The 25,248-nt window shown below is 43.9% G+C and overlaps 1 protein-coding gene across 1 annotated transcript; it reads left to right on the forward strand.

The window, feature by feature from the left end:
• The first annotated feature begins 436 nt into the window (after positions 1-436).
• LOC120434781 lies at positions 437-14,829 on the forward strand. The gene is made up of 8 exons (XM_039603155.1): positions 437-497; positions 4,026-4,367; positions 4,548-4,646; positions 5,424-5,680; positions 11,385-11,485; positions 11,683-11,816; positions 14,136-14,245; positions 14,749-14,829. Exons 2-8 carry the CDS (start codon positions 4,223-4,225, stop codon positions 14,827-14,829), a joined length of 927 nt encoding a protein of 308 aa, XP_039459089.1. The 5' UTR covers positions 437-497; positions 4,026-4,222.
• The last annotated feature ends 10,419 nt before the right edge of the window (positions 14,830-25,248 follow it).

Below are 25,248 nucleotides of genomic sequence, written 5' to 3' on the forward strand. Positions count from 1 at the left end.
AAGGTTTTTCCTATAGGATTGACAGATCACGTGACTCTCGCGCATTGCATGCCGGGAACTCGAGGCAAAACAATCCAAGTACTGCATCAAATGCAAGCATTTGCAGCACCATAAAACGTTCATTCTCGGTTCCAATACCTTCTTGGTTTTTTTCTTTGCCGCACAAAAAGTAATGTACAAAACTAAGGAGAACAATGCCGGTCCGTACAAAGACAGACTCGACGAAAAGGCAAAGAAAAGATACGAGGAAAAAAATCAAAGGAGTGAAAGGGTCAGACCCTTACGAGCACACAGAGTGGACAAAAGACGTCAGCGTGCTGCCCAACTTTCACCACGCTCAGATTTATAATTATACGGTTCTTGGAGTGAGTGCATACACTCATGAAGTTTTTAGTAACTTGAAGTCACTGCAACAAGCCCAGGTACAGTTTACCAACGGATGGGTACAGGACCTTGAAATGCACCGTGTAGAACGAAAGACCATCGTACAAACAAAGGTAAGTTTACCAGTCTCACAAATCGTTGTCATAAATACACATTCGTTAACCGTTTATTAATAGGACCTTTGAGCTCAACGGTAATTAATTAGTAGTGGAAATAATTTCTGGTAGGCATTACAGAAATGTAGCAGTGACAATAATATTGTATGCTGTAATGCACTGGGCAATTAGTGATACAAAACAACTGTTTTATCCTGTGAATAAAAGTATATGTTTTTGTCAATGTACCATGGTAATAACAGAAGCGAAACGCAATATTGTGTCAGGACAATTCACTATTTATGCACAATAAATAAAGGAGCATAGCAGCTACAATTTCTGTTCAGCGCAAGACTTGCTTGTAACCTATATCACCAATTATGTTATGAAAAATGACGTATTAACTACTACAAAACACTGACCTTTGTGGAAATGCTTGGAGCAGACTAACATGTGAGCTGGAGTGTTCTGGGAAGTTTTATTTGGTCTTTGAATGGCTGCAATCCAGTCCATCCATCACCTCTTTGTTACTTCGGAAACATGGCTCGAACAATTTCTCTTCAACGACGTAATCCGTCGGCTTCCCGTGGCTGTCATGCGACCGGCTATTGCAGTTAATAATACAACAGCTTCTTGCCATTTTTTGTGTTTCTTTTTATCGCTGTGTAACTGAGTTCAATTGAAAGCCTGCGTGCGCTAGTGCCGCTTGCCTCAAGTTCCCATAATCCTTTGCGGTTTTACCCCTGAATGACGTCACATTTTCAATCTCTATCCTGGTGGGCCGGTCTCTAGTCAAAATGCCCGGGCCGATTTTTTGTCCCAGTCCAGCCCTGTAAACTGTGTATTTGAGTTTTGGGTTTTCTTCATTTGTGTAACTTTTATTAAAAGTTGGTAAGCTAGTGAGGTGTGATTGTGGATGCTCCTAGGGTTCATCCTCTTCCCCTGCAGCAGCACCACAGACCACACCCCACCACAGTTTAATTTCTGTCATAAAACCTTCATCTGTTTCTGATCTTAAGTCCAGAGTTCAGAGTGTTTGATTTCATGTGCAGTTAATGATTTCTTCTTCCTGCTGGGATCCTCTGTCCTTTATTGCTCTGTCGTTCCTGATTGTAGAGCTGAGGTAAACATAAAGCACCACTTCTGTTTCCCTTCTGTCATTTGCAGAAGAACGTGTCAGCATGTGTTTCTGAGCAAAGTGTGCTGTGATAGAAACAGCCTGGTTTACATGTGAACACTTTAATGACAGATCTAGAGCTCAGTGCATGAATCTGAAATAATAACACACATGTGCATTTCAGCCTTTGTGCAAACACACAGTTTCAGTGAGTTTTGTTGGTCTTTGAAACAGTTGGTTGGTCTATATCAGATGGTGTTTGGTTTCTTAGTGCTCCTGTTTGTGTTGGTGGAGGTCAAAGCTGTTCTCAGTGTCTCTAAATAGAGACTGAAATCACAGGAGTGTGTGGCATCTCATAAAAGGGCTCAGGCTGAAATCACCACATTAATCCCATAAACACTGATGTACAGCACAGAGTGAAGCTTCATGTTGTTTGTGCAGTGTGTAGCATCCATACTAACATAAACTTAGTGAAGCACGAAATCTTCACGTTTCAATTTTATTGTGTTTGATTCATAAAGTTGCTGTGGGCTGGTTGTAAATGACAGTCATGTGGCAGGACTTTGAGCTTTCTGTGTGTCGCTGTAATCCTGGAGCAGTTACATGAGGAGACTGAACGTCCTCCTCTTTCCTCAGAAGTGATCTGTGGCCGGCCGGACTTCATTCCACAGATGTGCTTTAACAAAGTGTGAAGCTGAACTCTGAGCTGTGACAGTGTGAGCAGTGTGAGAGTGTCAGTAGATGATCAGCAGAGGAAAGTGAGAGCTGCTGTGAGCTGATGTCCTGAAGGGCTTTTAAAGAGTCTCTGAGTTTGACAGGAACATGAAGATGTTTGTGGTGTTTGTGATCCTCCTGCACGGTAAGTACACCTTCCTCTCTCTGCTCTCATCATCATCTCTCTCTCTTTAATGTGTTGAAGTGCAGCAGGAGGAGATTTCCATCAAACACTGGATTCTGATTCAGATCAAACTAACAATCCAAAGCAGCAACTTTCAAATCACTGGATTCTTCTTGGTGGCTTTCAGATGAGCTCATGTTACAATCAGCTGCTGTGTGTGTGTTGTTGTGTAGCTGAAGCTCTGACTCACATTTCATATGTGACCAAAGGAAACTTGGTGCTGTGTGACACACTTTAGATTCTCTGCTGCTGCTTTACGTACACATATGAGCACAGCTGGTCTGCATGTAGTGAACACAAAGAGTCTGTGTGAGCTGAATTCACACCAGTCTGTTTGTGTTCCTGTTATTTTGACCCTTTGACAAAGTAAAATGTATTTAAGCTTAAATCAAAGTGCACTTATAAAAGTGCAGTGACATCACAGTCCTGCTGATTTTCCTTTGGTGGAGGCGAAAACTTCTTTGGTGGACAGCAAACATTTTTATCTGCAGGTGAGACTCTGCAGTGACCTGAGCGTGTGCTGTTCTCTGGCATCTCTCTGAGTAATGTTGAAATGCTTGATTTTCTTAGCAATGGGCCAGACACCCCATCCTCTATGAGTATGGAGTGTCTGGCTTATTGCTACAGGCCATTCAGTCCTTATACCACCGTTGCAAGAGCTTGGTCCGCATACCCAGCAATATGTCAGACTCCTTCCTGGTGCCTCCACCAGTGCTGCCGTTTGTCACCAATTCTGTTTGTAATCTTTATGGACAGAATTTAGGCGTAGCCAAGCAGTGGAAGGCTTTCACATAAGAGGTCTCAGAATCTCATCTCTGCTTTCGTGAATGATGTGGTTCTTTTGGCTTCATCGGGTGATGGCCTCCAGCTCGCACTGGAACGGTTCAAAGCTGAGTGTGAAGTCGTGGGAATGAGAATCGGCACCTCCAAATCTGAGGCCATCAGGGAGCTCTCAGGGCCTCTTAGATAATTTCAATATGTACATGGAAATCTGCCCTTGATGAAATCGCCCCTTTGAAGGTAAAACATCTGAAATATAATGTCAATCATGGCTCAGTAGTGGTCACAGCAGAGGTTTGGAAACACAGAGCAGAAGAGCTGAGGGGAGCTGGGAGAAAGATGAACAACCCCAGGGTTTATTTCCAGGTAGTAAGACCTCCTGGACCCTTCTTGACCCTCCTGTCTGAGCTCATCCTGTTTTTATCTCATACTTTGAAAGGTCTGCTGCTTTTCAGTTAATTTCGCAAAGTTAAAGTTAAGTTAACAAGAACAGCAGAGAAATTTTTTGAAATCTCTCTCAGGTTTGTTTCCCACAGTACAGAAACAGTTCTGAACAAGTGATCAATGACTTATTGTTGCTGCTTGACCATTAATATCATTATTAGACTCTGGACTTCCTGCCTCTTCCTTATTTATATGTGTTTGTTAAAATGTTGAATGTTTCTGTCGTTCTGTCTCCTGGTTTCTGTAAATGTGTTTAACATGATTTTTACCTCAAAGTGACACATGGAGTCTCTGTCTCTGTCCTCAGTTTCCCAGCATGCCTCAGCTTTGGAGCTGTATGAGGGAGAGTCGCTTGTCCTGCCCTGTGAATTTCCCACTTTTGAACTGGACAGCCCCACAGTGGTGTGGAGTCGCTCCGACCTCAGTCCTTCAACCGTCCACCAGCGTCAGCTTCAAGGAGACGAACTGAAAGATCAAAACCAGCGTTACAGCGGCCGAACATCCATGAAGACTGACGCTCTGGAAACTGGAGACCTCAGCCTGAACCTGACTGACCTCCAACTGTCTGACAGCGCCACCTACACCTGCTCCGTCAAAGACAAGATGATAGGACAAAGGAGAGTGACAGATGTACAGCTGGAGGTCAAAGGTCAGCAACAGACACCTGCTGTAGGCACATCTGACATCACTCAGATAAAGCTTTATTATTTTAACACTGTCAGAATAAACATGATGAATCTTTGATTGAAGCATAGGCCTATTCATTAAATTCATGAATTTCATTCAGTCAGAGGTCAAAAGTCATGTTGTTACTTGTGTTTCTCCACAGAATGGTTTCCATCCTGGGCCAAAGCTCTGCTGGTTCTCCTGGTTCTTCTTGTGGTTTCTGGAGGTCTTTTATGTCATTACCGACAGTATTTCATGTCAGGTGAGTGTCTCCTACTACACAACCCTTAATGCCGATGGTTGATTAAACACCATAACCCTTTCTGAATTCTCAAGTATGCGAGTCCGTGCTCGTGTTCTCGGCAAGTCCGGACTTGCCGAGAACAGATATATGAAGTTAACACAGCTACATTCTCGCCTGAAAATAACTCAAAAGTTTATTTTGTGACCCAGAATAAGTAATATTTAAAAGTTTTTAGCCGCGCTCCTCCGCCATTGACATGTTTGAATTTTGGACAAAATGCATTCTGGGATATTTAGCTGTACCAAGTATACACAAGTCACCACCGATGCATGCTCGATAAAATGGGTGGAGCGAGAACACATCCGGGAATTTTTCTCATTCTCGGCTTGATGCGTACTTTGAATTGGAACAGTAGTTGGTCTCCGACTGATGATGTAACACAAGTGCATCAGAATGCAAGTACGCACAAGTACGCATATTGAGACAGGTCCCATGTTTCTTAGATTTTTAAAGTCAAGTACAAAAACCACAACTTTGTCTGAATTTGGGGGAAGAAAGAAAGAAATTCAGATCATCCAGGCTTTAGGAGAAGCCTGGATGATCTGATTAACTGGTTGGTGTCATCCTTCATCATGACTAAATCTATCTTCATCTGTTTGGCAATGACAATGTAAGCAATAGAATAGAATACTGCACTAAGGTGAAGAAGCACAGAAATAAGTTTACTGTGAGGAGGCTATGAGAAGATCAATATTAATGTTCACTACAGCTCATGTTGTACTGTGGTCATCTCAGTTTACAAGGTGGAGGTGGATTCAGGGGTGGAGTCTGTCCAGCTTATCTGCAAAACCACAGTTTGCCTGCCTAAAGATGCTAAAGTGGAGTGGAAGGACAAAAACAACAGGAAGGTCCACGTGTATGAGAACGGCTCTGACCAGCCTGAAGAACAGAACCAGGATTATAAAGGCCTAACAAAGATGAAGAGAAATTTACCTGGAGACCTCAGTCTGACCCTGAAAAACCCCACAGAAGAAGACACCTACACCTGCACCGTCTACAGCAGGGAGGGAAACATCCTGCTGAAGAAAGATGTGGTGCTCTACGTCAGAGGTCAGTGCTGTAGATACAGGTCAAAGGTCAGAGGTCAGACTCATGATGGTGGTTCAGTCTCAGTGGACTCCATCCAATAATGTTACAGTGTTAGCATGTCTGATGTTTGTGGCTGTTTTGGTTTTTATTTGATTTCCACCCAAATGTAAAAGCTTCAGCAGATGAACTGTAGGAGCAAAGTTCATGTGTGAGACTTCATCTGAAAGGTAACATCTTCTAGTTTCTGAACATGTGTTTGTTTAGCATGTGGCTAAAACACAGGCTAAGCTAAGTCAGTTCAAATCTCAGTAAAAACCTTCTTTGGTCCTCGTCTATAATCAGTCATATCTGAGTCACAATAACTAGAAGATGATTTCTAGCAGAACTGTGAAAATCTCCACATCCTTTCTCCATGTTATCATCCAAAGCTGTGTGAAGTTTCAGAGCTCTGCAGCTAACAGAGACTTTCAGTTTGCTGCTCTCTTCCTCTGACAGCTCCATTCTTAGGGAGCGTTAGTTCTCTGTTTCACTTTATTCCACTTATTCAGTCTGATGTTCTCTGATCTGTTTCTCTTGTTTAGTGTCTTAAATGCTGCCAGTGCCTCTCTTTGCTTTAACCAACCTTTCTCTTTATTTCTGAGCTTTTTAAGGACTTTAACTGATGCATCAACCTTTGAAAATGGAAAGAAATCAGTCAGATTCATGGCTGCATCAAAGTGTCACATGTAGTTCTCCCACATCAGCTGGATTATATCTATAGCAGCAAACAGCAGCTGATCCACAAATCTTTGTCTGTGTTAATAAAGTTGGATCAGTTCAAATAGTTTGTTGCTCTGCACTTGAAAGCAGCAGTTTTTCTAGTGAGGTGTTTTCATGGTGTTTTATTGGTGCTTTTACTAAAGGAAGGCTTCTATCAAATTCTTCCAAATGTTGTCAAACTGAGCTGTGTGATGAAGTGAGTGTGACAGAAACACTCAGACTGTGTTTCTCTGCTTCATCAAGTCAAATCTGGTCCTCAGAGACTGAATAAAGTCCTGTCCCACTAACAGCAGCTCCAACAGTCTGTTCACTGCTTTCTTCCTGTCAGTCTTCATCTTTCTGCTGCGTCTCCTCTTCACACTGACCACTTTCTATCTAACAGTGAGCTCCCAGTGAAGCAGCAGCATTCAGCCTGTTAGAGTCAACACAAATGTCTCCATCCAAGCTCATGTTGTGCTTTGTTGTCCTCTCAGTCCCCCAGGTGGAGGTGGATTCAGGGGTGGAGTCTGTCCAACTGCCCTTCAACACCACACTTCACCTGCCTGAAGATGCTAAAGTGGAGTGGAAGATCAGTTCATACACAAAGGTCCACGTGTATGAGAACAGCTCTGACCAGCCTGAAAAACAGCACCAGGCTTACAGAGACCGAACAAAGATGAATGAAGACCTGCTGAAAACTGGAGACCTCAGTCTGACCCTGAAATACCCCACAGATGGAGACAACTACACCTACACCTGCACCGTCTACAGCAGGGAGGGAAACATCCTGCTGAAGAAACAAGTGGAACTGAAAGTTAGAGGTCAGTGCGAAGGATAAACTACGCTAAATTAGCATTTTTGCTAACAGCTACAATAAGCATAAAAGTTACTGTACGGCTATCATTTATTAACATGACGCTTGTTTTTATACATGTAATACATTTATTACCAACCTGAGAGTTTATCTGCTGGTCATTCGACATGACGGATGACTTCTGAAGTCTTAATTCTGCTCAAGATGCTGTAGAGTCCCGTCAGTAACACTTTCGGTCCGCTAGAAAAACATAGTTCTATTAATCTGCGCTCGATTACTCTTGAACCGGAACTAGATATAAGTCCCAAAAAACTGAATTATAGAACTATGGTGAGAATTGAATCCGAAATAATTCGAGAGCTAAATTTTTATAGGATAAAATACAGTTTCAAAGCAAAGGAATTCATTTTCAAAATATAAAATTCAATTTCAATTTAGTGATGATCATTTTCAAACCAATAAATTGAATTTCAAATTCAAATTCAGTTTTTAAAAGCATTTATTCAAGTTACACTTCAGATTCAATCCAAGCAATTCAAATTCGAATTTAACTTATTCAAATTAAGTTTCTGATGGCACAGATTTCTGCCCATAAAGCTTCTGTTTTAAACATTTGATGTACTCAGCTGCATGAAGAGCACATGAGATTTTCTCTGACACAATTAAATAAAACACGATGAAGGTCAAAGGTCGTCACCTGTATGTTTTTTAGTAGATAGTGTGTTATTTACCATAAAGTGATTCAGAGGTATTCATACCAGAGTAACCAGAGAGGATAATATATTTTTAAATATATAACTTTCTGCAGCACTGAATATAATATCTTCATGTAAAAGTCCAGAGCCTCTGAAGATTATCCAAGTATTTATAACATTATTCACTAGCTGGCCCCATGTCCTCATTTTAGGTTTGACAGCGTTTTAGTAGGTAAAAGTGAATGCTTTGACATGAATTGAGCTGCGGTTTGCGGAAGGCCTCCAAGGGGACTGGTGATGGTTCCCGGGCTGGCAGATCCCCATGTACTAAATAGAAATGAAATGAAGGAGTTAAAGAATTGAGAACAAGGAGGGAGGGGAGGGAGGGTAGGGCACGTGAACGAGAATGAACAGCTCACAGAACTGGGGGTACTATTAATATCAACACTTCACCGAGTTCTTTTGATTCCTCAGAGGCATCTGATGGAAGACAAAACACTTTATTTCACTTTCACAATACTTCTAGAAGGAAGATGCGTCCTGCAAGACACGTTGCCGCGGATCTCAAAATGGTGACTGGCACCTGACAATTTTATTACCCTATTCTAGTCTAAATAACACTATTTTTCAGTAAGTTTCCACTGCAAGATGGTTCCCTCTTATTTTCTACAGGAGTCAAGTCAAGTTTATTTATAAAGCACATTTAAAAGCAACCAAGGCTGACCAAAGTGCTGTACAATAAAATACAAATATAAAATAGTATAAAACACAGGAACATAAAATACCTCACTGATAAAACAATAAATTAAAACAATAGGTTAAACCTTGCTAAAAGCCAATGAAAAGAGGTGAGTTTTAAGAGCAGTTTTAAAAGTTCCTAGGCTTGTGGAGAATCTGATATGAGGGGGTAAACTGTTCCACAGTCTGGGTGCAGCCACAGCAAAAGCCCTCTCTCCCCTAGTCTTTAATCTATACCTGGGAACATCTAAAAGCATCAAGTCTGCTGACCTCAAAGATCTCCTGGGGCAGTAAATGCTAAGAAGCTCTGCCAAGTAAGGAGGTGCAGTACCGTTAAGAACCTTAAAAACCAGCAGTAAAATTTTAAAATCAATCCTAAAAGCAACTGGGAGCCAGTGGAGAGAGCAGAGGACCGGAGTGATGTGGTCTCTCTTTTTGGAACCGGTCAGCATGCGAGCAGCAGCGTTCTGCACCAGTTGGAGGCGATGCAGACAGGAACGATCTAAACCAACATAAAGGGAGTTACAGTAGTCCAGCCGTGAAGTAATAAAAGCATGGACCACCTTTTCTAGATCATTCCTGCTCAGGTAGGACTTGACTTTAGCTAAAATCCGTAGGTGATAAAAAGATCCCTTGACTACGGAGCTGATTTGTTTATCAAATTTAAAAGCACTGTCAAAAGTAACACCGAGGCTCTTAATGGAGGACGTACATTCAGAAGTTAGGGGTCCCATAAAATCAAAGGAAGGGTTGGAGTCTTTAGGAAGCCCAAACACAATGACTTCAGTTTTACTTTCATTTAGATGTAGAAAGTTAAGAGCCATCCAAGTCTTAACGTCAGACAGACAGGAGAATAACGGCTGCAGAGAGTCCTTACAGTCTAACCTCAGAGGGAGGTAGATCTGAATGTCATCAGCAAAAGAGTGGAAGGACACACCCTATGTTTACGCAGCACATCGCCCAGAGGGAGCAAATACAGAATAAACAGCAGGGGGCCTAGAATGGACCCCTGAGGTACACCACAAGTTAAAGGAGCTCTGGGAGATGACAGTTCACCGAGGTGAACAGAGAAACTCCTGTTATCCAGGTAAGACTGGAAAAACTTTAAAACAGTACCTTTCAAACCGACAGTGTTCTAAGTGGGATAACAGTATGTTGTGATCAACAGTGTCGAAAGTTGCTGTCAGATCTAATGTTACTAGGACAGCAGCACGACCAGAGTCAACAGTTAAAAGCAAATCATTGAAAACTCTCAGTAAAGCGGTTTCAGTGCTGTGACGAGCTCTAAAACCAGACTGAAACTTCTCATAGAGACTGTTGTTGTCTAAAAATGACTGGAGCTGCCTGAAGACAACTCGTTCCAATACTTTGGACAGAAAGGGCAGATTGGAAATGGGCCTATAATTAGAGAGTATAGATGGATCCAGGTTAGGCTTTTTGAGAAGAGGTTGAACAACAGCATGCTTAAAAAGTGTTGGGAAACAACCAGAGCTGAGACAGGCATTGATCAGGACCAGAAGGACAGGTCCAACTGAGTCCAGGACCTGTTTCAGAAGACGATAGGGGATAGCGTCAGTGGAACAGTTGGTAGACTTGACCTTGCAGACTATTTCATGCAGCTGAGAAAGAGAAATTAGCTCAAACTGATTAAAGGCAGATTGGCACGGGAGAGAAACACAGGGATTGAAAAGAGAAGGTGGAATGGCAGACTGCAGGGAGGAAATCTTATTAACAAAGAAACATAAAAAGTCATTACAAAGGGTAGCAGAAGGTGTGAGGCAAGTGGACGTATGAGGATCAACAATGGAATTTAGAACACGAAACAAAGTCTGAGGTTTATGAACATTACTGCTAACCAGGTTAGATATGTAGGAGGACTTAGCCTCTTTAGCAGCTTTCTGATAAGTTAAAAGAGAGTCTCTCAGAATATTGAAAGAGATTTGCAGCTTGTCCTTTTTCCACTTTCTCTCAGCACACCTGCAGGAGCGCCTGAGAGCGCGAACAGAGTCTGTGATCCAGGGTTCAGCGTGAGCTTTAGGACGGAGTGATTTTAGGGGAGCGATGGAGTCCAGAATAGAAGTGCATGTTGAATTAAAAAGAACAGTTAAATTTTCTGCACACAGGGAGTCAATCCAGTTCACCGTGGAGAGCTCAGAGTTGTTAAAAGCAGCAGAAAACTGGGATGGTACATGAGTATTGATGATCCGGTGGCGACGTGAAGGAGCTTTAACTGCAGCAACAGAACAATGTACAGTGGCAAAAAACAGAACAGGATGGTGATCAGAGATACACGCACTCTCACAGATTTCAGAGACGTGGATACTCAGGCCATGGGACATGACAAGGTCCAGTGTGTGACCTTTCTCATGTGTGGAGCCAGACACACACTGAGTCAGGTTAAAGGAGTCCAGCAATGATACAAAGTCTCTGACCAGAGGTTTAGATGGACAACACACATGGATATTCAGATCGCCAACAATAAGAAAATGATCAAAATCTACTGAAAGTCCTGATAAGAATTCCCCAAACTCACTAATAAAGTCCTTATTGAATTTGGGAGGACGATACACTACTGCACACTGTAAAGGAATAGATGAGTTCAGTTTAAAAAGCTGTAGTTCAAAGCTGGAAAAGGAGAAAGATGAAATCTGATGACAGTCATAAACTGATTTAAAAACACAGGCAAGGCCTCCACCTTTACCAGAAGACCTGGGAGAGTTGAAAAACAACAGCCTGGCGGAAGAAGCTCAGAAAAAGCCACAGTCTCACCAGCATGAAGCCAGGTCTCAGTCAGGAACATAAAATCCAGTTCATGAGAAGAGAAAAAATCCTTAAGCAGAAACGTCTTATTGGAGAGGGAACAAGTGTTGATCAAAGCCATAGATAAAATGAGATCAGTAGCTGTCATCGGGATTGATGTGCGGCTGAGTGGGCAGAGGTTTGAAATAACGGTACCAAATCTGCGGATCCGTGGCTGAAGAGGAGCCGATGACCCAACACCCGGAGCAGGAGCAACCAGCGACGTACTAGGAGAATCACGCAGGAGAGGAGCAGGCATCAGGCACGGGCCAGAGGTGGAAGAGAGTCGCTCACCTGGGCAGAACGCCACCGCCGGTATGGCGAGGAGCGAACCAGACGACTGAAGGAAGCGCAGGCTGAAAAGCGGGCCCACCGGTGAAACAGGAGCAACACCAGGCGGAGTTGGAGAGACAGTGCGGACCCAGGGTCCTCTGGGTTGGAGTGAGCCTCTCACGGTAGCAGAGTAGCAAAAACCCATTTGTACAAGGAGAGGATCAGCCAGGCAAGAAAGTGACAGGAATGCCTTTGTACGAACCAAGAGACCACTTCACTTCCCTCGTCTTCTCCAGCGTTTTCTCCAGTATAGCTTGGGAAGGAGGAACCAGGTGCGACGTAGATAAGGCGGAATGCCATCGAGCGGTGGAGGGGCACTGCTTGTTTGCCCATCAAAAACAAGGGACAAAGGTGCTGTCACTGCTGAGTCTCGGATAGTAAGAAGAGTTTTTCGGTCATAGGTCCGGAGCGAATTAATTTCCACAGTTAAGGCAATGAACAGCAAAGAGAAAACCAAAAAACAGGTGGAGTGACGGCGAGCCAAACATACTGGCGCCATCTTGACTCACAAGCCTGTGATTGATCAGGAAAACATGGGCGAGAGCCTACGACTGAAGGGCACCTATTCTAATGCCTTTATTATTCAGGGCTGTGTCCACTTAACACTACTTCTATATGATTATATGGCAGTTTTGATTAATATGAGATTAATATAAGGCACAGTAATAAAGCACTTCAGGTAAGATCATTCCAACTTCCTCACTTTTGGTCTGCCCCCATAGCAGACCAACACTACTGCAAGTCATCAAACATAATATCAGCGGATTGACCCTCCCCAGCTCCCAAAAGTGGCACCATTTTATCTGCCTCGGCATCAGATCCTCCAACAGCCTGATTAATCACTCTTACCAATAATGCTCTGAGGCAAGGCACACAACAACAGCCACACGTTACCAGAATAGCTGTAAAAGTAGATAAAGAAACCAAAATACACATAATAACTTTAATAACTCTTCCATTGCCCAAAGACAGAGGTCATCCACTCTCCCAACGGATTATTGACTTATTGTTTCCAGAACAAAGTGATGAAACTGGTGGAAACAGACAGAAAAAAAATCTAGAAACATAAAAGATGAAATGACAGAACCACACACCCGAATGCTCGTGCATGGAATTAGACAAAATCTTCAGGCCTTACAACGCTCAGGTCACAGATCCATCAGGGACTATATTATTAGGAATAAAAGTGCAGCACATATTGCCAAACATCATGCAAGTGCCACCTTTTACCGCCAACAACATATCTAATGCCATTCGATTCTGCACAGTAAGAAGAGAAGTGGGTCCTAATTGTTCTGCAAACCCTCCTACAGCATCACCAATCTAAGAATATTATAATGGACGTAGTTAATACGATCCACATTCTTATTTGGAGTAATTGGAATAATTCCCGCAATCAAAGGCAACTTCTCAAACCCAGCCGCAATTGGGTTGGCCAACTTATAGTGGTCTGGCACCCATCTGGGCACACCAATGCAATCTATATACGTTGGTGAACCTATAGAAAGATCAAATGAGCTTGTCGAACGCTTCTTCAAAACATCACGTCTACGTCTGCTGTTAGCTGGGCAGTGCCGGGTTTACCCAGTCGCACCCTCTTTTCACCCACCAGTATTAACGGGGCTCCCAACTGCACTAAGGCACACAAGCCAGATGTTCCCTTTGGAATTCTCACAAACAATTGATATTCGCCACTATAATAATACAAACAAGATTGTGCCCATCAACCAATATATGTGTCCTTCTCCCGTGAGACGTTCCCCCTGACTGGAAAAATTTCGACACACCAGTCAGCGGGAATCTTGCCTGTCATAGTAAAGGCCTCCGAATTCACATATGCCACCGCGCTATGCTTTCAAGACCCTCTGGATAGCTTTAGCTACTCCAGCCACATATTGTGTGCATGTTGGATGCCTCCTCTCCACGTTGTCTAGTGCAATGCTAATGTACATGAGCACATGTCTAGCTCCCCCTCTTTTCTGAAACAAAACTCCATTCACTACCCCATTTGTTTCAGAAACATGTAAAAAGAAATCTCTGTTTTAGTCCGGAACCACAAGGTCAGCGGTGCGTGATAGATCTTGTTTAAATGAAATAAAGATCTGTTCTGCTTCAGCAGTCTAATTCAATTTAGCAGTGAGGTAAATATAAAAATAACCACTGCAGCCAAAAAGAGTGCCTGACGAGCCCAGTTGTAAGTAAGCTATTAAGACTCGACTGTACACTGTGTTCGTGTTTTCCTCCGAAACAATATAGTTCTGCTGGAGCAGCCTTTTAATGCCTCTTTCTGTCTCTCGCTAGTAAAGTTGACCCAGACAGTAAAGCTAGTTCCCGGCTACGAGCCTGACATGGAACCCAAAGTAGTGGTAGAGGTTTCCTTACCACGGTTCAGAGCTGCAGACCTGCCCAAGGTAACAAGAGAGTGCAAACATGTTGAGCGATTGGCTGTGTTAGTTTAGTGAGAGATTTATTTGGAAAGAAAACAATTTTCACTTGCAGTCACAAACTAATGTGTACGCTTATGCCTGCATTTTTATTTTGTTAAATACAAACAAAATTGTAGCAAAAGTGCTTCCTCGTGTCTGGCCAGAAAGAGTGTACCAGAAAGAGCTGTTTATTTGGTAGTTCAATGAAACTACTGTACTGTACTGTACTATACTGCTGAGTGACTGTCTTCTGCTTGTCAAATACATTTCATTGCAATGCTGACCCTGTGCTAACTTGCATATGACAAATGAAACTGAAACTGAAAGGCTTCAGATAGTTAAGAGTGAGAAAAAAATTGCATTCGTATTTGCAATTTTGTCTTGTTACACAATATTTGGAATTAAATTTTAAAAAAAAACACTACATTTTAGGAAATATTAGTGGGTGTTTTTGTGTTTGTTTTTTTTGTACTACTTGGACACTAAAGCGGCCCTTCAATGAGATGACGGTGCCAGAAGTCGCCCGCGGCTCATATGAGTTTGAGATCCCTGGTCTAGAGGCACTATAGCCAGCGAACATAGCCTGTGATCTAGATTATCAACCGAACGAACATGGCCCCATTGCAACATAAAGACAATTGAACGAATATACACACTCACAATCTAAAACCACTGTAGCAGGAATCCCAATTCTTAGCTCGGAATCGAGCCGGCGAAAGAACTTGGGCCCACATGCTTACAGTGTAATAAACTGTGGCAAATTTAGTCACTCGATTTCAATCGAGACACGAGTCGCAACCTCTCGCGCTTCACATGCACACACACAGCTTAGAAGTGCTGCTGCAGAGACGCCGCTCATGAACCTCCGCGGCCCATCTGTCCAGCGGAGTATGTGGGGGGCCTATTCTCATACAGACTTCAACTGTGGCAGGATCCCCGACCCTGACTGTTTCTTTAAGATGTCCTCAAGTTCAGTTTACCACTCTAGTCCTCCCGTCCTACGGGTCTCGCCCTCGCGTCCATGAGCGACTAGGGCAGCCAAGCCCAGAGCAGTTACTCTTATGCTATCACTTTCAGCCATCATCCGCAACAACCAATTAGTTTACTCGGCTTATTACACCCCAATTTAGTTGCTCTAATGCACTGGGACGGATCACACACCAACTCTTTTTCTACTGCCGCAAATTGACACTAAGAATTAGATCAACTTAGCGAACAGACAACTTAAATAAACTCCAATATGCACACTTACAGGTGGTGCCTACCTTTATTTTAAGATGACCCGAGTCGCTGTTCGCTTCGCTGGTCGAACCCCCAGACCGCCCAATCCGTCTTCCATAGCCTCCTATTGGAATCCCGGACGAGCCCCCAATTATTAATACCAACACTTCACCGAGTTCTTTTGATTCCTCAGAAGCATCCAGTGGAAGACAAAACACTGCTCAGTAGACCATTTAACACTTTATTTCACTTTCACATTATTTGCGTCCTGTAAGACACGTTGCCGCAGGACTCAAAATGGTGACGGGCATTTTATTACTGGGCACCCTTTTCTAGTCTAAACAACAGTATTTTTCAGTAAGTTTCCACTGCAAGATGGTTCCCTCTTTTCTACTGCTCTACAGGAAAACATGGGCAAGAGCCTATGACTGAAGGGCACCTATTCTAATGCCTTTATTATTCAGGGATGTGTCCACTTAAAACTACTTCTATATAATTATATGGTAGTTTTGATTAATATGAGATTAATATAAGGTACAGTAATAAAGAACTTCAGGTAAGATCATTCCAACAGTACCTATATAGATGACAACCGGAAGGAGTGTGTTTGGGGGCGTGGTCCTGCTCCTGAAATTCCGATTCCTAATCTCCGATTCACAAGCTGGGCCCACGTTCTCATTTTAGGTTTGACAGCGTTTTAGTAGGTAAAAGGGAATGCTTTGACATGAATTGAGCTGCAGTTTGGGGAAGGCCTCGAAGGGGACTGGTGATGGCTCCCGGGCCTGGCAGATCCCCAAAGAAGGCATTACCTGAAAGCAGTACTAACTGTGCATTACGAAGGTTGGTGACCTCAGCGAGAATAATTCGATTTTCAATTCAACTTATTTATACAGCACCAAACCACAGTGACAGATGCCTCAAGACCCTCTGATGATGTCTAGAGGAAAAACCCAACTATTGTATGACCCCCTATGAGCAACCACTTTGGCGACGGTGGGAAGGAAAATCTCCCTTTTAACATGAAGAAACCTCCGGTGGAACCTGGGTCAGGGAGGGGCAGCCATCTGCCATGACTGGTTGGGGTGAGAGAAGGTGAACAGGACAAAGACAAGCGCAGGGAGAGCGAATGCCAAGTGACCTTGCCACCCAGGCTAGCGAAGCTGAACAGCTCTCAATAGTCGAGGATTCCATGGAATGGAGTGGATCTTATAATGTATATGTTTTCATTTTGTGAATAACTTGAAAATCTTAGCTCAAACAGAAACAGACTGTGTTTCTCTGCTTCATCGAGTCGAATCTGGTCCTCAGAGACTGAATAAAGTCCTGTCCCACTAACAGCAGCTCCAACAGTCTGTTCACTGCTTTCTTCCTGTCAGTCTTCATCTTTCTGCTGCGTCTCCTCTTCACACTGACCACTTTCTATCTAACAGTGAGCTCCCAGTAAAGCAGCAGCATTCAGCCTGTTAGAGTCAACACAAATGTCTCCATCCAAGCTCATGTTGTGCTTTGTTGTCCTCTCAGTCCCCCAGGTGGAGGTGGAGTCAGGGGTGGAGTCTGTTCAGCTGCCCTTCAACACTACATTCCACCTGCCTGAAGATGCTAAAGTGGAGTGGAAGATCAGTTCATACACAAAGGTCCACGTGTATGAGAACGGCTCTGACCAGCCTGAAGAACAGCACCAGGTTTACAAAGACCGAACAAAGATGAATGAAGACCTGCTGAAAACTGGAGACCTCAGTCTGACCCTGAAATACCCCACAGATGGAGACAACTCCACCTACACCTGCACCGTCTACAGCAGGGAGAGAAACATCCTGCTGAAGAAACAAGTGGAGTTGAAATTCACAGGTCAGTGCTGTAGATACAGGTCAAAGGTCATGTAGGAGTTTATTCTCTAAAAGCCTCTAGTTTGAATCTACTTTCAGTTCATTCAAATAACAAATTATTTGATGTTTTGATCCAAAAGGCAAAAATGTGAGGCGGAGCAACTGTGTGTTTAAATGAACAGACGATTAAAAATGGAGTTGAAATTATCCTAACTTCAAAATAAAAGCCTCTGGTATGATTTGAGTTTGGATCAAAGAAATTTTTTTTTCAGTATATTCCAAATCAATGTAAATGTATAAATAGCAATTGTTTTAAAGCTGCTGAGATCATTCCAACACTTTGATCCAGTCATTTGGATGTTGTCAAATGTCAGTGTGGAGCAGCCATAAATATGAGGCTTTGATTGTGAAGCGAAAGAGTAATATGTCTGTGAAGGTTCTCAGTCATCCAGGTCATCATAGTCTAAGGAGCTTGTAAAGTAAAGTGTCTGGACTTCTTTAAATTGAAGACATTTCACCTCTCATCCGAGAAGCTTCTTCAGTTCTAGGGTCAAATGGTGGAGAGTTCCAGATTTAAGCCCTGTGGGAGTTTCCCCCCCAAGAGGGACAATGGACCCCCTATTGATCCTCTACCTAATTGCACGAGCCAAGCTGTGAAAATGGATGTAGGTCACAATCAGCCAAGGTTTCAGCTGAACTTGAGGACAAATGGCCCAGGATGTGATTGGGCGTTAAGGCATCTGGGAAGGGATCTCAAAACTGGATTATAAATGGCAGACAGTTGGTGTCGTAACAACTGCCTCTGTTCAAAGATGGTCGCTCACAGTGGACATAGATGGCTTCTTTCACTCCTCTTTCAAACCATCTGTCCTCTCTGTCCAAAATGTGAACATTGGCATCCTCGAAAGAGTGACCTTTGTCCTTTAGATGCAGATGGACAGCCAAGTCTATTGATCACACAATATTCCATCAATAGAATTGATTTGACTTTGATTTGTGTAGCAAAGTGATTTCCACGTCTCCTTCATGATGTGACAGTGTCAGAGCTGAATGCACTTGTAGAGTATCATGTTTTTATGGCTCACATTTAAAGTGTTCCAGCTCTAATGTACAGCTGTCATATTAGAAATAGAAGCAGCTCTGATTTTAGTGCTCAAATAAATCTATGAAGTGATGAATTCACACATGAACAGTTTTCTGCAGCGTTCCTCTCGGCCTTATTTGCAGCTCCACTCTTGTTTTTGCTCTAATAATTATTTCTCTCCATGAGCTGTTTCTCTGCCTGAAGGAGGCGCCACTCCATCGCTTCATTTAGTGCAGAACAAGAGTCACATGATGCTGCTCTGTCAACACCAATCACACTTTGTACAGCTCATGTTGTGTTTGTTGTCCTCTCAGTCTGTCGGGTGGAGGTGGAGGAGGGGGCAGAGTCTGTCCAGCTGCCCTTCAAAACCACACAAAACCTGCCTGAAGATGTTAAAGTGGAGTGGTGGGAGGTGAGTTCATACCACAAGCTTCACGTGTATGAGAACGGTTCTGACCAGCCTGAAGAACAGCACCAGGATTACAGAGACCGAACAAAAATGAATGAAGACCTGCTGAAAACTGGAGACCTCAGTCTCACCCTGAAACACCCCACAGAGAGAAACAGTGGAGAATACAGATGTGGAGTCTACAGGAAAAACATCTGGATCAGAGGCAAAACTGTGCAGCTCAAAGTCAAAGGTTTGTTTCTGTTTCTCTGTGTGTGTGTGTGTGTGTTCTTGTCTAGCTATCTTTGTGAGGACCGAAATCTGCATTCTACTATACTTGTGAGAACCAGCAGTCACTTGTGAGGACACACAACCCGGTAATCACATTTTTGAAGGCATTTAAAGCCATTTTTGAGGCTCAAAACGTGGTTTTAGTGTCAGGGTTACAATTAGGTTATGGTTAGGTTTAGGGTAAGGGGCTAGGGAAACCATTATGTCAATGAGGGCAGAGCTGGACTGGCCATCGGGCATACCGGGCATTTGCCCGGTGGGCCGCTGGCGATTTTTTGTTTTTATGGGCCGATGGATTTTTTTTTTGTTGTTTGTTTTTTAGGAAGGGTATATATAATGAAAGGTGTTGGATTGGCCAATTGGTCATGATCGACTCTGGGCTGGACCAATTACAGCCGAGGAGGCCGGATGCACCCTCCCCTTGTTTAGCAATCTTATAGACGAACTAAAGAAAATGGAGAACAAAAAAAGGAAAGGAGGTGTTTATGAAAATATCACTAAATCTGCCATTTATTAATTTTAATATTAATTAATGATCATGTCTCACCTCTAGTGTTCTTGGTCTTAATTTAAGGTTTTTCCTATAGCGATTGACAGATCACGTGACTTTCGCGCATTGCATGCCGGGAACTCGAGGCAAAACAATCCAAGTACCGCATCAAATGCAAGCATTTGCAGCACCCATAAAAAGTTCATTCTCTGGTTCCAATACCTTCTTTTTTTTTTGCCGCACAAAAAGGAATGTACAAAACTAAGGAGAACAATGCCGGTCCGTACAAAGAGAGACTCGACGAAAAGGCAAAGAAAAGATACGAGGAAAAAATCAAAGGAGTGAAAGGGTCAGACCCTTAGGAGCACACAGAGTGGACAAAAGACGTTAGCGTGCTGCCCAACTTTCACCACGCTCAGATTTATAATTATATGGTTCTTGGAGTGAGTGCATACACTCATGAAGTTTTTAGTAACTTCAGGTCACTGCAACAAGCCCAGGTACAGTTTACCGACGGATGGGTACAGGACCTTGAAATGCACCGTGTAGAACGAAAGACCATCGTACAAACAAAGGTAAGTTTACCAGTCTCACAAATCGTCGTCATAAATACACATTCGTTAACCGTTTATTAATATAACCTTTGAGCTCAACGGTAATTAATTAGTAGTGGAAATAATTTCTGGTACGCATTACAGAAATGTAGCAGTGACAATAATATTGTATGTTGTAATCGCACTGGACAATTAGTGATACAAAACAACTGTTTTATCCTGTGAATAAAAGTATATGTTTTTGTCAGTGTACCGTGGTAATAACAGAAGCGAAAGCATAATATTGTGTCAGGACAATTCACTATTTATGCACATTAAACAAAGAAGCATAGCGCGACAATTTCTGTTCAGCGCCAGACTTGCTTGTAACCTATATCACGAATTATGTTAAGAAAAGTGATGTATTAACTACTACAAAACACTGACCTTTGTGGGAATGCTTGGAGCAGACTAACGTGAGCTGGAGTGTTCTGGGACGTTATATTTGGTATATCCAGACCATCCGTTGGCTCTTACTTCAGAAACATGGCTTAAAAATTTCTCTTCAACGACATAATCCGATAAAAAACGATCTCTTTACCCGTCGGCTTCCCGTGGCTGTCATGCGACCGGCTATTGCAGTTAATAATACAACAGCTTCTTGCCATTTTTGGGTTTCTTTTTATCGCTGTGTAACTGAGTTCAATTGAAAGCTCATGCGTGCGCTAGTACCTCTTGCCTCAAGTTCCCAGAATCCTTTGCGGTTTTACCCTGAATGACGCGTCACATTTTCAATCTCTATCCTGGTGGGCCGGTCTCTAGTCAAAATGCCCGGGCCGATTTTTTGTCCTAGTCCAGCCCTGAATGAGGGTCCTCACTAAGATAGCTGAATGGGGTTGTGTGTGTGCGTGTGTGTGTGTGTGTGTGTGTGTGTGTGTGTGTGTGTGTGTGTGTGTGTGTGTGTGTGTGTGTGTGTCTGACTGTCTTGTGTCTCCTCTGCAGGGAGAGTTCAGGTCCAGGATCAAACAGGGGACATCAGGAACAGAAGCAGCTCCATTGATCCGACTCCTCTGATGGCTGATCAATCAGTTTGATCTGTGTGTTCTTTGATTATTGATCAGTGATGTCAGAGTGGAGTCAGTGTTATGTTGTTGTTGTGTGTTTGAGACTTTTAGTGTCCATGAAGGTCTCTGCTGCCGTAGATCCTCTGAACTGTGACAGAGGTCTCACTCTGGAGGAAACTCTCAGCACTTTCCAGCAGCTCCTCCATCATGGAGGACGTTCCCTCACTGTAACAGGTGGAGGAGAGAGGAGAGGAAGCACAGGTGGATCCTCTGAGGAAGAGGAGCGTTCATACAAACCACGTGACCAGAGGACAAGCATGTGTAGAAACACATTAAAGTCAGCCTGTAAACACGTTTGTGTAAATTCTAGTCGTGTTTTTCTGTTACATTCAAATAAAAGCAGAGAAAGCAGAACAAATGCTGAAGCTGTTTCTGTGAAATAAAGGAGTTAACGTACTCTCTCACACACACACACACACACACACATCTGTCTCCAGCAGCTGTCTGAGCTGCAGTCTGTATTGTGTGTGTAATATCTTCATATGTTTCTAATATTACAGTTTTATCTTCAGGTGTAAAATCAGCTGCTCTGCTGTCTTATCCCCTGATCCTGTGTGATTGTGGCGTTTGCAGGATCTAATCAAATTTCATTTCAGCTTTTATTTGAAAGCCAGAGAGTAAAAGGATCAGCGATAGTTTTCAGAGCGATGCCAAAGCTTGGGTTCCTCTCCTACAGCAGCTTTTCTTTTCTTTCTTTTCTCTCCCTGTGAAATACAGCAGCTGGACCTTTAGCTGCAACACACTGTGAGACAAACTGCACACAAACAGTTTGTGTGTTTGCTGATGTTTGTTGAGCTGATAGAAACGCTGCATTTGAAATGAGCTGACACTTCAAAAACGTTCCTCCCTTTATGCTCGCTCCTCTTCAGCAGGGCTAGCTAGATGCTAAAGTAGCGCTAACACAACTTAAACCTAACCTGCAGTCGTTCAGGTGTTGTCCCAAAAACATATCAAATAAAAACATGGCCCACTTTAAGCCCTGACTGTGACTCACAGTTTTACTCCTTGGTCTGTTTTTATGTGATTAATAAATGAACAGGATTTCCTTTCATGTGTTTCATTCCTCTCCGTTGTCTCTCTGTTGTCCTGCTGGGAGACTTCAATGCTCACGTGGGTAACAACAGCGAGACCTGGAGGGGCGTGATCGGGAGGAACGGCCTCCCTGATCTGAACCCGAGTGGTGTTTTGTTATTGGACTTCTGTGCAAATCACAGTTTGGCCATAATGAACACCTTGTTCGAACGTAAGAGTGTCCATAAGTGCACGTGGCACCAGGACGCTCTAGGCCGCAGGTCGATGATCGATTTTGTAATCGTATCACCAGACCTGCGACCATATGTTCTGGACACTCGGGTAAAGAGAGGGGCTGAGCTGTCAACTGATCACCACCTGGTGGTGAGTTGGATCAGGTGGCGGGGGAGGACGCTGGACAGACCTGGTGCACCTAAACGTGTAGTGAGGGTGTGCTGGGAACGTCTAGCAGAGGCCCCAGTCCGCGAGATCTTCAACGCACACCTCCGGCAGAGCTTCAACAGCATTCCGAGGGAGACTGGGGACATTGAGTTCGAATGGACCATGTTCAGCGTCTCCATCGCCGAAGCTGCTGCATTGAGCTGCGGTCGCAAGGTGGTTGGTGCCTGCCGTGGTGGTAATCCCCGAACCAAATGGTGGACACCAGAGGTGAAGGGAGCCACCAAGCTGAAGAAGGAGTCCTATCGGGCTTGGTTAGCCTGTGAGACTCCGGAGGCAGCCGACAGGTATCGACAGGCCAAGCGGAATGCGGCTCGGGCAGTGGCTGAAGCAAAAACTCGGGTGTGGGAGGAGTTCGGAGAAGCCATGGAAAAGACTTTCGGACTGCCTCAAGAGATTCTGGCAAACCGTCAGGCGTCTCAGGAGGGGAAAGCGGTGCTCTACCTGCACTGTGTATAGTGCTGGCGGAGCGCTGCTGACGTCGACTGAGAAAATTGTCAGGCGGTGGAAGGAATACTTCGAGGACCTCCTTAATCCCACTGACACGTCTTCCGAGGAGGAAGCAGAGTCTGGGGATGAGGGGAATGACCCGCCAATTTCCGGGGACGAGGTCACTGAGGCAGTTAAACAACTGCTTGGTGGCAGAGCCCCTGGTGTTGATGAGGTCCGCCCCGAGTTCCTGATGGCTCTGGACGTTGTGGGGCTGTCTTGGTTGACACGCCTCTGCAATGTTGCGTGGAGATCAGGGGCAGTATTTGAAACTCTGTTTCAAATACTGAGCCTCAGTAAAGATTCAAGCTGCATTTATTTATATTTCCTGTCACCTTAAATCTTCACTCAAAGACAGGTTCCTTTGACACTGTATATACAACTGTGTTATATATAAGACACAAATATTGTTCTTTTAATATGTTGGCATTACTAAATTTGTCTCAATCCTTGATTTAATTATCCATAAAATCATCACATTCTCTGTAAGATTAAGGTCAACTATTGAACGGCGTATATTTTAAAGGCTTTAAAACCAAGTTAGTACAAACATCCCTAATGTCACATAACTTTGCCGACATGTGGCCAACAGTAATGTTCTTCGTTATTAAACATTTGCACATGAATACGTGACATAATATTCACTAGTTACTTTTAAAAGTTTACTCTTCGGACGCCCCTCTTCCGCCGTTTTTTTTTTCCCGGCAAAATTATCCACACCCACCGCCGCGCTATGAAGTCTGGGATATGTTAGGCCATGAAGTCTACACCGCCACATCCTTAAAATTCAGGGAAATGAAGGACGCATTTCGAGCAGCCTTTGAATTGGGACAGCCTTCATTGCGTCGCTGTGACGTAATCTGCCTTAAAATGCGGCCTTTAAGGCTGCTGACTCTGAATTGGGATACAGCCTATGTGGAAGCTGAATGCCTCCTCTTTCCTCAGAAGTGATCTGTGGCAGTCTGCCATGAAATCTGGCTGCACACAATTCAGTTCAATTAAATTTTATTTATACAGCGCCAAATCACAACAACAGTCGCCTCAAGGCGCTTTATATTGTAAGGTAGACCCTACAATAATACATACAGAGAAAACCCAACAATCATATGACCCCCAATGAGCAAGCTCTTTGGTGACAGTGGGAAGGAAAAACTCCCTTTTAACAGGAAGAAACCTCCGGCAGAACCAGGCTCAGGGAGGGGCGGGGCCATCTGCTACAACCAGTTGGGGTGAGAGAAGGAAGACAGGATAAAGACATGCTGTGGAAGAGAGCCCGAAATTAATAACAAGTAATGATTCAGTGCAGAGAGGTCTATTAGGTCATAGTTTGGTCCCAACTTTGCTGTTATGATTGGTGTGGGGGTAGGGACAGGCTTAGGGCGTCGGGGGGTTCCCCAGGAGCATCTTCCTTGGAGGGCTCAACCCGGGGTAGCGGTCATGGCCTATTAAGGGCTCTGTTGGCTCTTAGGTGATGGTTTCCTTGTGGCTGCGTGCAGCGGGGCTAGGGGAGGGTCTGTGCTGATGGATGTGGGTTACTGACCTGGTAGCCTGGCTGCCCCTGGGTGGGTCCGGGACGGGCGTGGGGTTCTGGGGGCTCTCCGTGCTGGGGCCCTGGCGGGGCCTCGGGGACTTGGGTCCTGGTTGGTGTGTTGCTGGGGTTGTGGGCGGGTGGGTGTATGGGGGCCCAGCCCTGGCGCAGGGTTCCGCCAGTGCATCGAGCCACCTGGGGGGCTCTTCAACTGGTCGGGGAGGTTGTTACATCTTGCAGGAGCTCTCCTCTCTTCAGGAAGTCTCTGCAGGTGGGGGAGATACAGGAGAGGTGGAGGAAGATCTCACACTGGGAGTCTATTGTCTTGTGTAGTCTGGAACATGAGTGGATGATGGGGTGGGTGCAGTTTTCTCTGTGGTGGGGTCAGGTGGGCTGTCCCGGGCTCTGTGTAAATGGAGTGTGACTACCCGCGATTTAACCAAAAATGATAAAACAAAAGGACCCCAATAAAAATACGAGAGCAGAGTTTTATAAATGTACAACTACTGATGAAATGATAAAACAAACTGTGATTGTTGAAGGT

Source organism: Oreochromis aureus, linkage group 3 (assembly GCF_013358895.1).
Source record: "Oreochromis aureus strain Israel breed Guangdong linkage group 3, ZZ_aureus, whole genome shotgun sequence".
NCBI classification, from domain to species: domain Eukaryota; kingdom Metazoa; phylum Chordata; class Actinopteri; order Cichliformes; family Cichlidae; genus Oreochromis; species Oreochromis aureus.